General features: G+C 38.7%; 1 protein-coding gene across 7 annotated transcripts in view; it reads right to left on the bottom strand.

Annotated features, from left to right (window-relative positions):
- The window catches only part of PLCB1 (phospholipase C beta 1), a 346,674-nt gene that overhangs the window by 110,553 nt on the left and 222,230 nt on the right, over positions 1-13,891 (bottom strand). For all 7 annotated transcript variants that reach the window (XR_014943800.1, XM_085541097.1, XM_015857085.3 and 4 more), the window contains exon 10: positions 4,159-4,305. Coding sequence is in view for 6 of the 7 variants with exons in the window: in XM_085541097.1 (XP_085397223.1) it covers positions 4,159-4,305 (147 nt within the window). In the remaining variant the exon portion in view is untranslated. The remainder of the gene's footprint in view (positions 1-4,158; positions 4,306-13,891) is intronic.

Consider the following 13,891-nt stretch of genomic DNA (forward strand, 5'->3'; position numbering starts at 1 on the left):
TAGACCTCACCTTTTCAGGGATGTCCCGGAAAAGCTATTCCTGCTCTTGATCTACGTTATAGCTTTCAACATGCAAACTCAGACCCCCATACTACTGGGAGCCTGACTTTTGAGTTTAGCAGTAACAGAGGGTGTGTTTTTCAGGTTTTCCAGACACATTTATCTGAATTTAGTCTCTTCTCAAGTTATTTCACCACAAACAGGACTGTTGAATTAGATCTCATGCATGGCAATTCTGCTACTGTTAGTCTAAACAATTCTCTCGCCTTATACCTGCTAATTTAAATGCATTACACTGGACCAAGGTAAGCTATGTGGCTAGCTTGGTCCAGCCAGCACAGTAATACACTTGCTGTCAGAACAAATTCAGGTCCAGCTGAGCAGAAGATTTAACTCTTGCATAAACCAGGAGGGCTGGGGCTGAGTCCACATTTGTGCTTAGCTGCCAGTAGCACTTGGGCAGATGCACTGCTGCAGCCAGGCTATGTAACAGAACTGGCACTTGGTGTATGGACACCCAGCAGTGGGACCTACTAGACCCTGAATCCTTGCAACCCTCCTGCACACCCAGCTGAGTCTCTCCAACTGCACTGAGGGTGCAAGACCCACAGGGACCTACTAAAGGAGATTTTCCTCTGCCCTTCTCAACACAGTTTTATCTTTCTTAAAGAGAGGGAAAACAACAGTTCTCTTATTTCACTATACTGTCACTGGTTGGCCTTCAAAACACGCAAACAAACAAACAAACAAAGACAAAAAGGGGCCATTGAAGACACAGAAGATCTTGAAAAACTCATAAAGCAGTAGTGAACAATATACTATTGACAGGTAACAAAACACTTAAGTATCTTGAGTTTCCTTCTCAAGAATCCAACATCCAATCTCATCAAACAAGCTTCCTGTATGAATTTTGGTGTCAGTCATCACATGGACAGTAATGACTAATTTTGCCTTAAGGTGATTCAAAAAATTGGATTTTTTTCCCTCTCCTTTTTACATGGCTTCCACTCACTTTAAAAACTAGAAACTCTCTTGCTTGGGGATATGGCTTCAGAATGAGGGTTCAAACTGACATGGGTGAAGCTGGTTAAAGGGAACATGTACCCCGTAGGACAATAAAAAGGTAAACTGAGATTTAACAGTACAAGTACGAGAATTCAGCTGTCTAAACAGGAACAAACACACAAACATTTTTTTACACAGCAGGATGTCCAAGAAACTTTCAATCAGAGGTCTGCCTGAGTAATCACTTTCTCACAAAAGCCAGATGCCTCAGAGGAAGATGCAAGAGAGTCTCACACAGATAAGAATCACCAACTTACAGATGCCGCCAAAGATCTGCAGCGTTTGCTGGATGTTGTGTATATCTGTATGTTCACAGTTCACTTAATCCTAATCTTTGCTAATCTGACTCCAGATGGTGACACATTTTATGCAAAACCATCAGTTTGAACATTTGAGGTATAAAAACAATCTTCCTTACGATAATGTCTAATGATTCAAAACGTAAGTAGTTTGTCCTGCCCCATCTTTGAACTAGCTATAGACCACCAGGATCTACCCCTCCCCTCCTGACCTGAACTCCTTTGCAGCCCATCCTGCCTCTCAGGAGAGAGAAAGTCCTTTCCACAGGTGTGCAGGTATTTATTTTCAGATCAGGGCATCACACTGCGGCCTCAGCAAACTCCTAAGACGTCGTACAAGAATAGTCTTTCCACTGTGAGGCAACAACAGCTTACTCTCCACTGATTTCTAGTAGCTAAAGTTAACTAAGTTAATTTAATGGCCGAAATAAATACTGTAACTGTGGAAGCTGCTACCACAGAATAGGCCACAGTAAGCAGACAGAGGTCTGCAGCTTCCTTTGAGGTGAAGTCATCACGTTCAAACCAACTTCAACTCTAAATCTCAGCCCTTTTCCTCAGTGTTGCACAAGCTTTCATGATGTTCTTAGGGGAATAATGAAACAAACCCTCGAGGTCTCCTACCCTCTACTTCACCAGGAAGGACTTGGTGGTGCTGGCAGACACCAGAGCCCTTGGTCTTCTCAGATGATCAGCTGAGCTCAGCACAGCTTGAGAGGCATGAAGCAGCCAGTCAAAACCTGTTCTTGCTCTTAGAAAAACTCATGCTCAGATTGAGCACTGCCCATCATTCCCTCCTTTCCATATGCTGTTGTCATCTTGGAAACTGTAGAGATACTGTTTTGGAAAACAAAGAAGGCTTCAGGGAAGGGTTGACTGCCGATAATAGAAAGCAGTTTTAACTGAGGAATCGCTAAAAGAAAAGAAAAGCTGGAAGATGCTACAGGAGCAACCATATAATTAATAAAGGAGAAGAGAACATGTTTTCTTAGAAGGCCTTTTATAGAAACATCTGAAAGTATCGGACTGTAAGCAGGGAAGCAGATGTCCAGTGGTTGGCAACCCTGCACATAAATGGGCACTGAAACAAGATGATCATTACGGCCCTTTTCAACCCAGGCCATTCTATGATTCTGTGCTGAAGGTGAGTGGGATAGTCCCATGCTGGCTATGTGCTCTGAAGTGATAGCTCCACAACCTACTGCTACTATTCTTTTTCTTCAAAGACAAAGCATATGTCATAGGCTCGTGGTTTTCATATTTAGCATGTCACATATACAACAACAAGTTGCACAGCCAAGGTGTGCAATGTTAGCAATGATATATAATCATGATTCCTCTTAGACTTTGGGTGCCGCTGAGAGAAATGTTGCAACACCACTCCCCATTGTGACAACCTGAGACAAAGCTGGTGAGAAAACTGGGGAAAAAAAGCAGTTGCACTTTAAGAGTTCAAAGGAGTAAGTAAAAAAATAAGTATGTGTGACTCCAGTGAGACAGAGAAAAAGAAGTTTACAAAACAGATTCCTTTAATCTAGCCTCAGCTCACTGTAAATCACTTCTTTATCGATGAGTTTTTACCTTAAAAATTACATTTCCCTAAGTAAAAGAAAGCAGTAACACTTCTAAATAAATAATCAGGACTTGATGTACTGCCAAGGGTTTCTACTAAAGGCTAGGAAAATGATCTCGGTAATTAAAAATAAATTCAGAGTGTGCACATGTTTCTTTTTATGTTATAATATTGTTTCTTTGTGTATTCTTTTGCTGGGTTTAAAAAGCCAACAAAGGGAAAATAATTGGTGGAGCATTAAGCTCAGTAATAATGAAGTAAAGCTGGATGGAATGGTTTTCTTATTTTTCTAGTAATTATTACATGACTAGTTGCTATTTCACAGCTCCAGTGAGGGCAGAGGTTTTACTGGAGCTTCGCTTCCAATGCCATAAGCACTTCAGCTGGCCCTTTGAAATCTTGGGATAAAGAATAGTTTGTGATCATTAATTTCACAGATTTCAGCTGAATTAAGTCCTTTTTGCAAGACTGAAAGTGTAATGTGTATCACAGTATGCAGTATAGCCTTGATGCAAAATCTAAGACTGTCAGTTTTTGTAATACATGGATAAAAATCGCATCATAAATCTCACTGTAAGCCAGCTGCCACACACTTATTGAACATAATGAGCTCACTAAAAGGCAAGGGCATGTGTTTTGTGCTTCTAAATGTGAAAATACAAACTCTTAACTGGAATTCAAAGGAGATTCAAACTTAGTTTGCTCCATCTCCTGGGTTTATTCTGATTTACTTCCCCCAGTTTACTAAATCAGGAATTTTATGCTAATTGAAGTCCGAGGAACACACTTCCAAATGGAAGTATTTATTTGTAAACAATTTATTATTAGTAGTAGCCAATTTATTAGCTACAGAGATGTTTCACAACGATTTTTCATACCTGTTTGGCTATTCTTGGTAGACACAGAAAGCACACTGCCTCTCCTTCTTAAATAAGAACCTGTTCTTGGAATCCTATCTGAGTAGAAGGAAACTTTCCAGGAACCTTATTAGCCATCAGACATTATCTAAAGAACAGAATTGCTGCTCACCTGTTAATGAAGATATATTTGATGTATGAGTTGAAGCAGCTAGAAAAACAAATTCTAAGTGTTACCCTTGCTTCCTTGAAGACTAAGCATTGCACCACCTACCAGTGTTGCTTTTACTATTCTTTATGGTATCAAGACAAATATACTATGAATTCTTGTAAGAGACGAAATCAGATCTCTCAAACAATGTACCTGTGAGGTAGGTGTTGTGTGATGAATTGATGAAATAGTGTGACAGTGGTTGAGACATATCTTCATTTAAATCCAGTTTCTCAGGTGGAACGACGCCATTTTCTTCTCCACTCAGATATCGCATAAATCCATCCACTGATATCTGTCCTGAGAGAAACAGATAAAGGGAAAGCACCCATTACTTTCAAGTACAGATTTTACAACAGAGATCACTGGCCAAAATACACTTACATGATGATGTAACAAACTGGTCTTTATGTAGTTATTAATTTATATTTTTTTATTAGAAACATCTAAGTTTCAGCCGTATCAATTACATGCTATGCATATCTCTTTACCTGTACAAAAGAAAAATCCTTTCATAATCTGTTACAATCAAATGCACAGGAAAATTAGAGTTACAAACTGCTGCATGGATTGAGAAAATAAACCACTGTTCATGAGGGAAGAAGGTATTCTGGGAAGCAAAGAAAGCATCCCTGATGAAATAAACCAATAAATAAGTGAACAGAACCCCTCACTGAAACACGTTAACTTCAATCACTTTTGAACATGTCTCAGTGTGTTGTATGATGGCTACTAAACTGCACAACAAAGTAAACTATCCAAATGAACTACTTCTCAAGTGGAAACTAATATTTGTTCCTTAAATCTCCTACTATTGTAGGGTTAGAGCTGATTTGTACACTTAGAATAAAAAAAAAACCAAACAAACAGTAATCTGTAATTGTCAACATTACACTGAAGCAATCAGATATTTTTCTTTACCTGGTATTTCTGTAATTTTGTTTGGGTTTCACATGAAGATTAACTTTAGCTTCTGTTAATTCAGTTACTTCCTACAGTAGAAGAGAACTTCTGTAGCTGCCTCAAGACTGCAAAGATACATGACTGACAACTTCTAACAGCAACAATTTCTTACCCCTTGCTTCTACCCCAAAACAGTCCAGCATAGTATCTCTATGCAAAAAATCTTTAGTCAACTGTCTGTGGCACTGAAAACGGAACAGCTCAGTTCTGCTCCTAGGAAAGTTATGTTACTTTCTCCTTCAGTGTCAACTCTCTTTTTTCTGTAGAACCGATTAATTTACAAACATTTTCTTTCATGTATGAAAAGCAATGGGTCATTTCTGTAAAGCTTGTAATCACATGATGCAAATATAAATATAGCATACATATAAGCAAACATAAAGCTTCTACTTAGAGTCTCTACTTGTACTTTGGGATTTGGCTCTTGATCAGAGAGGAAAAGACTTGAGCTCAAATTAAGTTCATTTTCATCACAACCCAAGATAGTAGCATTAAATGAACCTATTCATATGACAATAAATGCAGAGATAATGATTTGATATCGATAAACAGAACAATACAATTACCATTCATTTTTATGACAACTGTAAGATGGTTGGAAAGAAAAACATCAAGTCCACCCACTATTTTAAGACTAGTCTGAGCGCAGTCTTGCCAGACTCTACAGTTGCATTGTTATAGTGTAATTAATTATCCACAGATAGAAGTCTATATACTTTAATTTTACAAGTATATACTATATACTTTAATTTACACACACACAAGGTTTTCAATGGAACAAAAATTTATGAACACGCAATGTGCTGCCAGAGTCTACCAGAGAGACATAATGACTGTAAACAGTATCAACTGCCATGATGGAGTTAGCTTGAATTAAAATCCATTTAACAGAAACACTGCACCAAGTTCACAGGGACTTGAATATTGTGTAGCATATTTTCACATGAAGCAATAAATATCCTACAGGAAGAAATGGGTAAGATCGGAATGGGATAGCTGCTACATTACAACAACTTGCAACTTCTGATGTTTTAAACAGCTCAAAGAGAGTCAATTTTAGTATATCCATATTGTTTTGCTCTGTCATTCCTTTTTCAGGCTAAAATGAAACACAGTGGTTTCTATACATATTATTCCTCCAAAAAACCCAACCCAGTGGCATCATAATCACACACCACCAAGAAATAAAAGCTTCTTTTCACTGTACAGAACCACATGTTAGCTCCCAGAGATGGTATTCAAACATCTCAAAGTGATCTCTGCTTCTGATATTCAAGAGTATACCTGACAAACTTGTGTTCTTGCAGTCCCTGTTTTACAAATAGAGAATGGAAGCTAAAGGTAAATTAGCGGACAATATACCAAGGTAAACTTGCAGATTAAGCGAGGACTGCAAAAACCTCTTTAAGTCTGTGTGCCTGTGGAATAAAAGGAAGCAAGGCTGAGGGCCTGCATTTCCATTGGTATTAACATAAAGCACAGCAAATACTATTCACAAGTATAATTACATACTTTTTGAGCTGCATAGTTATCTGAGCTTCTGGTGGCAGAATGTTATTTCCCGCATCATAATTAAGCAGTATGCATTTCATAAAATGATCCAATTTGCAAGTTCAATCAATATTGCACCAGTGAGAGTTTGACTGCGGAACAGAGAAGGCAGATGTCAAAGAGACTTTGTATCCCGGATATTAAAGAGTAGATTGTTTGTGACCAATGTCAATGATATTCTGAGGCCAACTACAGCGAGGACGATCCTTAGTGGAAAGTCATCAGAAACAAAATAGCCTCACTTTATTGGTATGATTTGTTCTTTGTTTTTTGTAAGCATGTTACAAATTTACTTCAGACATTACCAAGAAAAAATAATTTGTAATCGTTTCATCCAATGACACCTGTCACCCTTTATCTTCAGATACACATTACAAAGACTTCATGGTATGATTAGATATAAAAAGTAAGTAAAGACACGCAATAGGATAAGATGCATGGAAAAGACAGACTCATTTCTCTGCTCTTCTTATTTTCAACACACATATAAATTGTCTTACAGTCATCTAAACTCCAGGCCTTCAGAGCAACTCTTAAATATTTGATGTGCTTTATATATTTAAAATTGTGGAGTTAAATGGCTTGTCATTTTTCATTCAATTATGTCTTTAAAAATTTGTCCTGATGTCACTTACCAGAACAGGGGCAGATCACTAGTGTTGATATACTACTGTCAGCCTCAGCAGACAGTGCAACCGAGTGCACCCTCAAGCTCACTGAGGGCACCAAGCTGAAAGGTGCAGTCACTATGACAGAAGGAAAGGATGCCATCCCAAGGGACATGCACAAGTTGAAGAAGTAGGCCTATGAGTTCTTAATGAGGTTCAGCGAGGTTAATTCTGCAATTTATCTGATTAATTAGAGTTTTGCTATAGGGTCACTCAGTAAGGCTTCATTAAAATATTCAGAAAAAAAAACAATCTTAGAAATTACTCCTTTTTCCTGTGGCGCCTGATTTATACATTCAGCACTTTTTCTCTTAGCGCCACTGGATCCCCTTCTGCTAAATATATTTCTGTTCTAAGGAAAAAAAATCACACCAACTCCCATCTACTAGTCATGTACACAACCCCGGTGCTGCACACCTCATGATGCTTCCCTTAATAACTAAATGTTTTAATTCAGAATCATTGGTCTTGGATGGCTGCCAGCTGCCCACCAGGCCTGTCCTTCATTCCCCTTCTCAAAAGGATGTCGAAGAGGAGTGAAAATAAGATTAAAAAACAGCTTGTGAGTGAAAACAAAGATAGGGGATAACTCACCAATTACTGCCACGGATAAAACTGATTCACCTTGTGGGAGACTAACAGTATTTTCAGTAATGAAAACTAGAGTAGGATAGTTAGAAGCAAAGAAAAAACCTCCTTTCACAGAGGCACTGGAGGCATTGCTGAGGGGCTAGGCCCTGCTTGTGGTCATTGGAATCTTCTGGAAGCAACCGGAATCAGCAGAAGCCAGCAGGGAGCAACCCCAGCTCCCTTTACAGGGAAACCCACGGCCAGGGTCCACCACTTCTGGTCACACAGCTGAACTTCCTTCACCTGTGCTCCCAGGGCTGACTGGGTCCTTTCCCCAGGTGCTCAATCAATGGTTCAGGCTGTGACTCAGTCATTACCATACATAACTATCTCAACATTCATCTTTAAATTATGTCAACACTTACAGAACTATAGAAATGAATCTGAACAATAACTTAAAAGAGCTAGAGATTCTGGAAGCTCTGAAAATGTTTTTCCATTCCTCTCTTCACATTTGTGAGTTTTAATGCCTTCCAAAACCTCTTCCCCAAATGAGAAGGAAGCTGCTGAAAGAACATGACCTTGACTCCTACTCTGTGTGGGTCCTGGGTTATTCTTGCACTGCTTTTCTGCATTGTGAATTTCAATGCTGCTTGCACATCAGTTGCACATGCCACATCCTTTACTTACAGTTACCTTCTCCCCTTCACTATTAATGCTTACAAGCTGAACTTCATCTGCCATTCACCTGTTGTGAACTTTGTCAGTGATTGACCTGCCAGCTGTCTTCAATTACAGAAAAGGAGAGGAAGCCCATACAGGAGACTTTAGGGATGTCCCCCTGCTCACTGTTTCACCTGCAACAGAGCGTGAAGCAGCCTGAGCAAGACATTCCACAACACATCTTGAACAGCTCCAGACAACATGCTTGGCTGTGAAATCAGTGCAGAGAAAAGTCACCAGATTCAAAGTCAGGGAAAGTCAACTAAACCTGATATTTTTTTTCAATGAAATTTGATAGAAAAGAGAAGTGATTTCCTAGTGAAGGATAACATATTTAACAGGACTGCTGACAGACACTACTGAATTTCCCAGGCTGTGATCAGCTTCATTAAGTGAAACATGTGAAGTGTTTGTGCAGCAGCTGGATCTTTTTCTGCATCTCTGGCTCCATCTGATTGCTTCAAAACGGTGACAAGGGAGAAAAGACTATAAACACAGTGGAAAGCTCTGAGTATTCCACAAGACTTTATTAACAATCTAACTGCTTGCTTCTCCAGCCTATGATTCCTGGAATCTTCCCATTCCTGGGAGATGGTGCTTGTAAATTTGTCAGGCAATGGGAGTTCTAGCTTGCCAATTAAACTGGTAGATAGGATATGCCATACTTTGTGAACGTGCTTCTCAAAGACTTCTCTATCTGAAGACTTACTGTGGTGTTGTACGGTTCTTTGTGATCCTCTTTGACTAGGATTAGAGAACCTCACATCAGGGGCCTGCGGTGGTTCTTTTGCAGGGGTAGGACATTTTGCAGTTTCCCATGCCATCCTAGACATTGATAACATTTGCATGTAAAGCTGTTCTCATGCGGTCTCCAGGACTGCCAAAAATACCAGCTGCTTTTAACACAACAATCTTTGTTTTAAAGAGGCAGGTAATCCGAAAATTTCCTGCTTTCCCAGCCTCTCCAGTGTGCCAGCATGACCAGCATACTATTCTGGATGTGTAAATGCCTGTGGATCCTTGGGAGCTTGCCAGCTCAGCAACTAGAAAATGTAAACAAAGCCCTGCTCACTCAACACCTGCAGCACCCTCCCAAGCATAAGATAAAGGGATGTGAGGTTCAAAGCACGGTTAAGATTCCAGAAGAAGCTTTTTCACTGGGTCAGTGCCTTCTGCAGAAGCACAGGATAAAACCTAGTAGCGAAGCAGTCTGTCTGGAGGAAATGTAAAAGTGAAGCTAATCCAGCAAACTTCTCAACCCTTAACTTCAACTTTGTCTTATCCCCCATATTTCAGCAGGTAAGCTGTTTACACAGCTACTTGATTGCTACTTGATTTTCCCCTGACCTGCACTATGCTCAGGTCTGTCCCCAGAAGCATTTCAGTCCTTTGGGTAAAGTTTTGTGCCAGAGCAGGACAGCAAGAGAGACAATAACAGAGAGGAGAAAATACAACATATTTTCTTATTCTTGTTTGCACATCAGTCACACAACATCAGCCTTTTTTTTGTCCCTTCACAACTGTGGATGATTTTGTATGACAATTAAAATGCCCCTTTCCTTGTAAGAAGTCAGCAGGCTTGGCTGCATGCATCTTTAATATATTAATTCATATACCAGTAAATGTTATAGAGCCTTCCATTTGTTTATGCCTATGCTGTTCTTCACTAATTTATAACAAAATTGGGAGGTTTGATTCTGCCAAAAGATTTTCTTAAAGTAAAATAGAAAACAAATAAAAAAGGGGGGAAAAAAAACAATTAACTGACACCTCGTATCTCCTACTCAGCAGCAGAATTACTGTGGCATTTTGTCTAACAGAAAAATCAAGTCTGTTACAATGCAATCTGTAAAATTAATTACATTCACAGTAAACACCACTGAGCAAGTCCTACCAACTCAAAGATCAAAATCCACCAGGTACAAAAGGTACTTGATAATTTTGTGAGAGATCTACACAATATGTTCAATTGGGAATTATACCACATTTTACAGCTCATTAGATATTAAAATTCTCATGCACGGTATAAAGAAGGATGCCTATGCCCTTGATACACCTCTTGCCACTGGCCACACTTCAGTTACTATGCGAATCCCAGGCTTGTGTGCAAGCAGAGAAGTTCACAACAATGAACTCGCATAAAATTCACAGTGTGAGACACAACGTGTCAGTCATTCTGATAACACTTGCAGTATTTAAGCTTTTGGAAGTGATGCTGAAACCCGCTCAGCTTTAAAAACGCACACGTTATTGTAACATTGCTATGGTGTAACTGGAATTTCAGTCTGCACAGAGCTTTGTAAACTGGAGCTGGACAGGAGTGCACTAAGGAACACCCTCTTAACTGCAAAGTCATTACAACAAGAGAATATGGTACAAGGTCAGCCCAGACAGAAAATGCCTGAGCCCAACAATTTTATTACTGCACCCAGGAAAGTCAATGCTGCTCTACTTCACTTGAAACAGAAAAGACTTTCAGTTCTCTAACTGCGATTTGCAGATACTCCTTATTGTCTACATACCAACCATCATTTATACACAACAGGCAGAGGAAGACAGTATCTCATTCATGTTAGCAATTTTCTCAGCCATCAACAAGGCAAAATATTCACAGTACCAGTCAAACAGTTTAATCAAATAATAAGGGGAGGAAGAGCAATACATTTTAATTGCTGTATGTGAATGTTAGTGAAGCATTTAATAGAGTTTCTAAATTCAAATTATTCCTAATTGGAAAAAAAAAAACAAAACAACAATCCGCAAAGTAAACTGGGGCCAGATTAGAAGATCAGAGTTTCTTTGAATCTGAAAGCTGAACTGCTTGAAAGAAGTTCAGAGTCTGCCATGCTGACTGGCAATAGGTCTAGCTTCATACAGTCTTTTATTACCTGAAAAAGTAGAATTAATAACAAAATGTTTGAAGAACAGACAGTTCTCTGGGAGCTGATATCCAAACAAGATGAAAAAGCTGTAATAAACCAGGTAAATAGGAAAGAAATCAAACCGGAACATGCAAAATGGTAGTTAATAATTCTAAAAAATAACAATTCAAGATACAGAGCTGAATATGCCAATAAATCCATCATCCCAAAATACAGAGAGGATAGAGAGTACGGAAATATATTTATTTGCAGCAGATACTGTGGTAGGACACAGGGAAAGTGGAATATAAATAGAAAATAGCATCTCACATACAATAATACCCAAAATAAATGTTTACTGAATGAAAATCAGAGAGAGAAAATGCTGTCTGGTAAACATGTTGTGCTTAAGTAGTGTACATAAAATTTGCTCAGTATCAGTGAATCCATGCAGAAATATTGCATGTCCAAGCACACCGAGATCTAGAATATTTTGCAGAGTAAAAGTAAAGTGAGTAAAACAGAATTAAATGTTTGAATCAGAAATGTTTGTCATTTGTATGGGAAACTGTTGATCATGGCTTGAACCTCTGATTGACCACCTGAGGCAAGCAATGAGTCAGCTGCAGAGCAGGTGAGGGTAATTCAGCTGTGCTACCACAAGGGGTAGAGCCTGGCTGAACCTCTCCTAGATGCCACTTGAGGACTGACTACCACTAAGGCAGGATCTCTTTTTCTGGAGATTGCTTCTTTGTGGTGTTTTACTGCAAGCCTTCAACATCAGTGAGAATTTTCATTTATTATTATCATTCCATTGTGATAATCTTACTTAAACAAACATCTGTTTAACCTCTGTTTACTTATTGATTGTGCACCATTCAAACGAAGTTATCACATCTATTTAATCATCTGTACATTTCCCCTTACCCTATCACTATTCACTGTTGTAAACAGCTGTTCCCCCTCCTGTTTATAAGCTCCTTTCAAGTATTGGAAGGCCACAATGAGGTCTCTCTGGAGCCTTCTCCTCTTCAAGCTGAAGTATTTTCTAAAAGCTAAATACTTCCTACAGGCTTTCAGGCAAGCCAACTCAAATAGCAAACCTCAAATTTTTATCATATAGAATTCTTTTCAACCAGAATCAAAACTCTGGAAGCATTCCAAGGATGCAGATATCTCCACGGGGAAAGGAAGAAGGAGTTTCATGTGGAAAAGAAAGAGAATTTTCTAAATCTCACTTGTGCCTGCTGGTATGAACCATCCATTTTACTAAATCTTAAAGTGATCTTGCAATATTAAGCGTACTACTTCTATTTCTATTTGATTTTATTAGAAAATCACAGGTTGTTTTTAGCTCACTTCAAATACCCACAGAGGAGTTCTAAGGCATAGGGACTAAAGTCTACGAAATGTATGTATTTGTCACTAGTAGTGCTAGAAAGCAGTAGCACACATATAAGCAGGGGAGATTTTGACCACCCCTTCAAGATCTTAACATCTTTTTCTTGCTCATAATTTAAATGTTGGAAACATTTATTTTAATAGATATTGATATATGGATATTAAGTCAAGGCAGAACACGGTGAGATACATCTCAGAATTTCAGCAGAAATCTTAAGCTTGGCTATTTCTGAGTGGTTTCGTCCTCAAACTGCAATCATCTAAAATAATGACTATGGACAGAAAGTCTATGGGGTTACAGGGTTTTATGGATAAAAGTCTGTTGTCTTTTTGCTTCTGACATTTCAGCCCAGGGGTAGTGAGAAATAATTTCTGTCGGTATATGTTTTACATGTTATGAGAAAATAGGTAGTTCAGATCCAATTAAACCTCTAAAAACACTACAGAAACACTTACATACTAGTTCTAGCAGTGCTATAAGCACATTACACCATGGCAGATTTCTCAGACAGTCAGGGAACAAGATGAATAATAAAAAAAAAAAAAGTCAGATAAAAATACCATCAATCTAGAAACACTACAGTTAGTCCTCACAATCTGAATGAACGCAACTACTGGAACATATCACTGCCTTCCCAGTCCTCTGGAAAATATGATCTTCAGAATGCCTTCTAGTGACCCTATGAGATGTAATAACTTTAAATGGTGGCTTTACTTCCAATTAAAAGACATCTAAATCTATGGATCTTTTTTCTCTGAAGCGATACTTCTGTACATAAACTATTGCTGCACTTGCCAAAAAGGCTGTTCTGCAGCATAATGGGAAGAGAGAAGAGTGTGAGCATTCTATAGGTGTGAAAATATGCTTGGAAAAGCCTTCATAACAGGGACTATTTTTAGTTCCAGAAACTCCACTCCAGTTGTAGAAGAGATTTAATATTAAGAGGAAATAGGGAAGAATAAAGGCATGGTTGTACAAAGTCAGTCCACGTAAACTGAAAAAAAAAAAAAGGAAAAAGGACTTCAGCTCCTTATAAAGGACTTTCTTGTCTGTTCCTTAAACTCAGTCCTTCAGTTGCACGCATTGCATTAACTGCTTTATACAATCCCTTTCATGAACAAATCGAGCTCTTGTGGTGGTAGCTGTTG

This window comes from Coturnix japonica, chromosome 3 (assembly GCF_054131305.1).
Source record: "Coturnix japonica strain WE chromosome 3, WE-NBRP24, whole genome shotgun sequence".
NCBI lineage: Eukaryota > Metazoa > Chordata > Aves > Galliformes > Phasianidae > Coturnix > Coturnix japonica.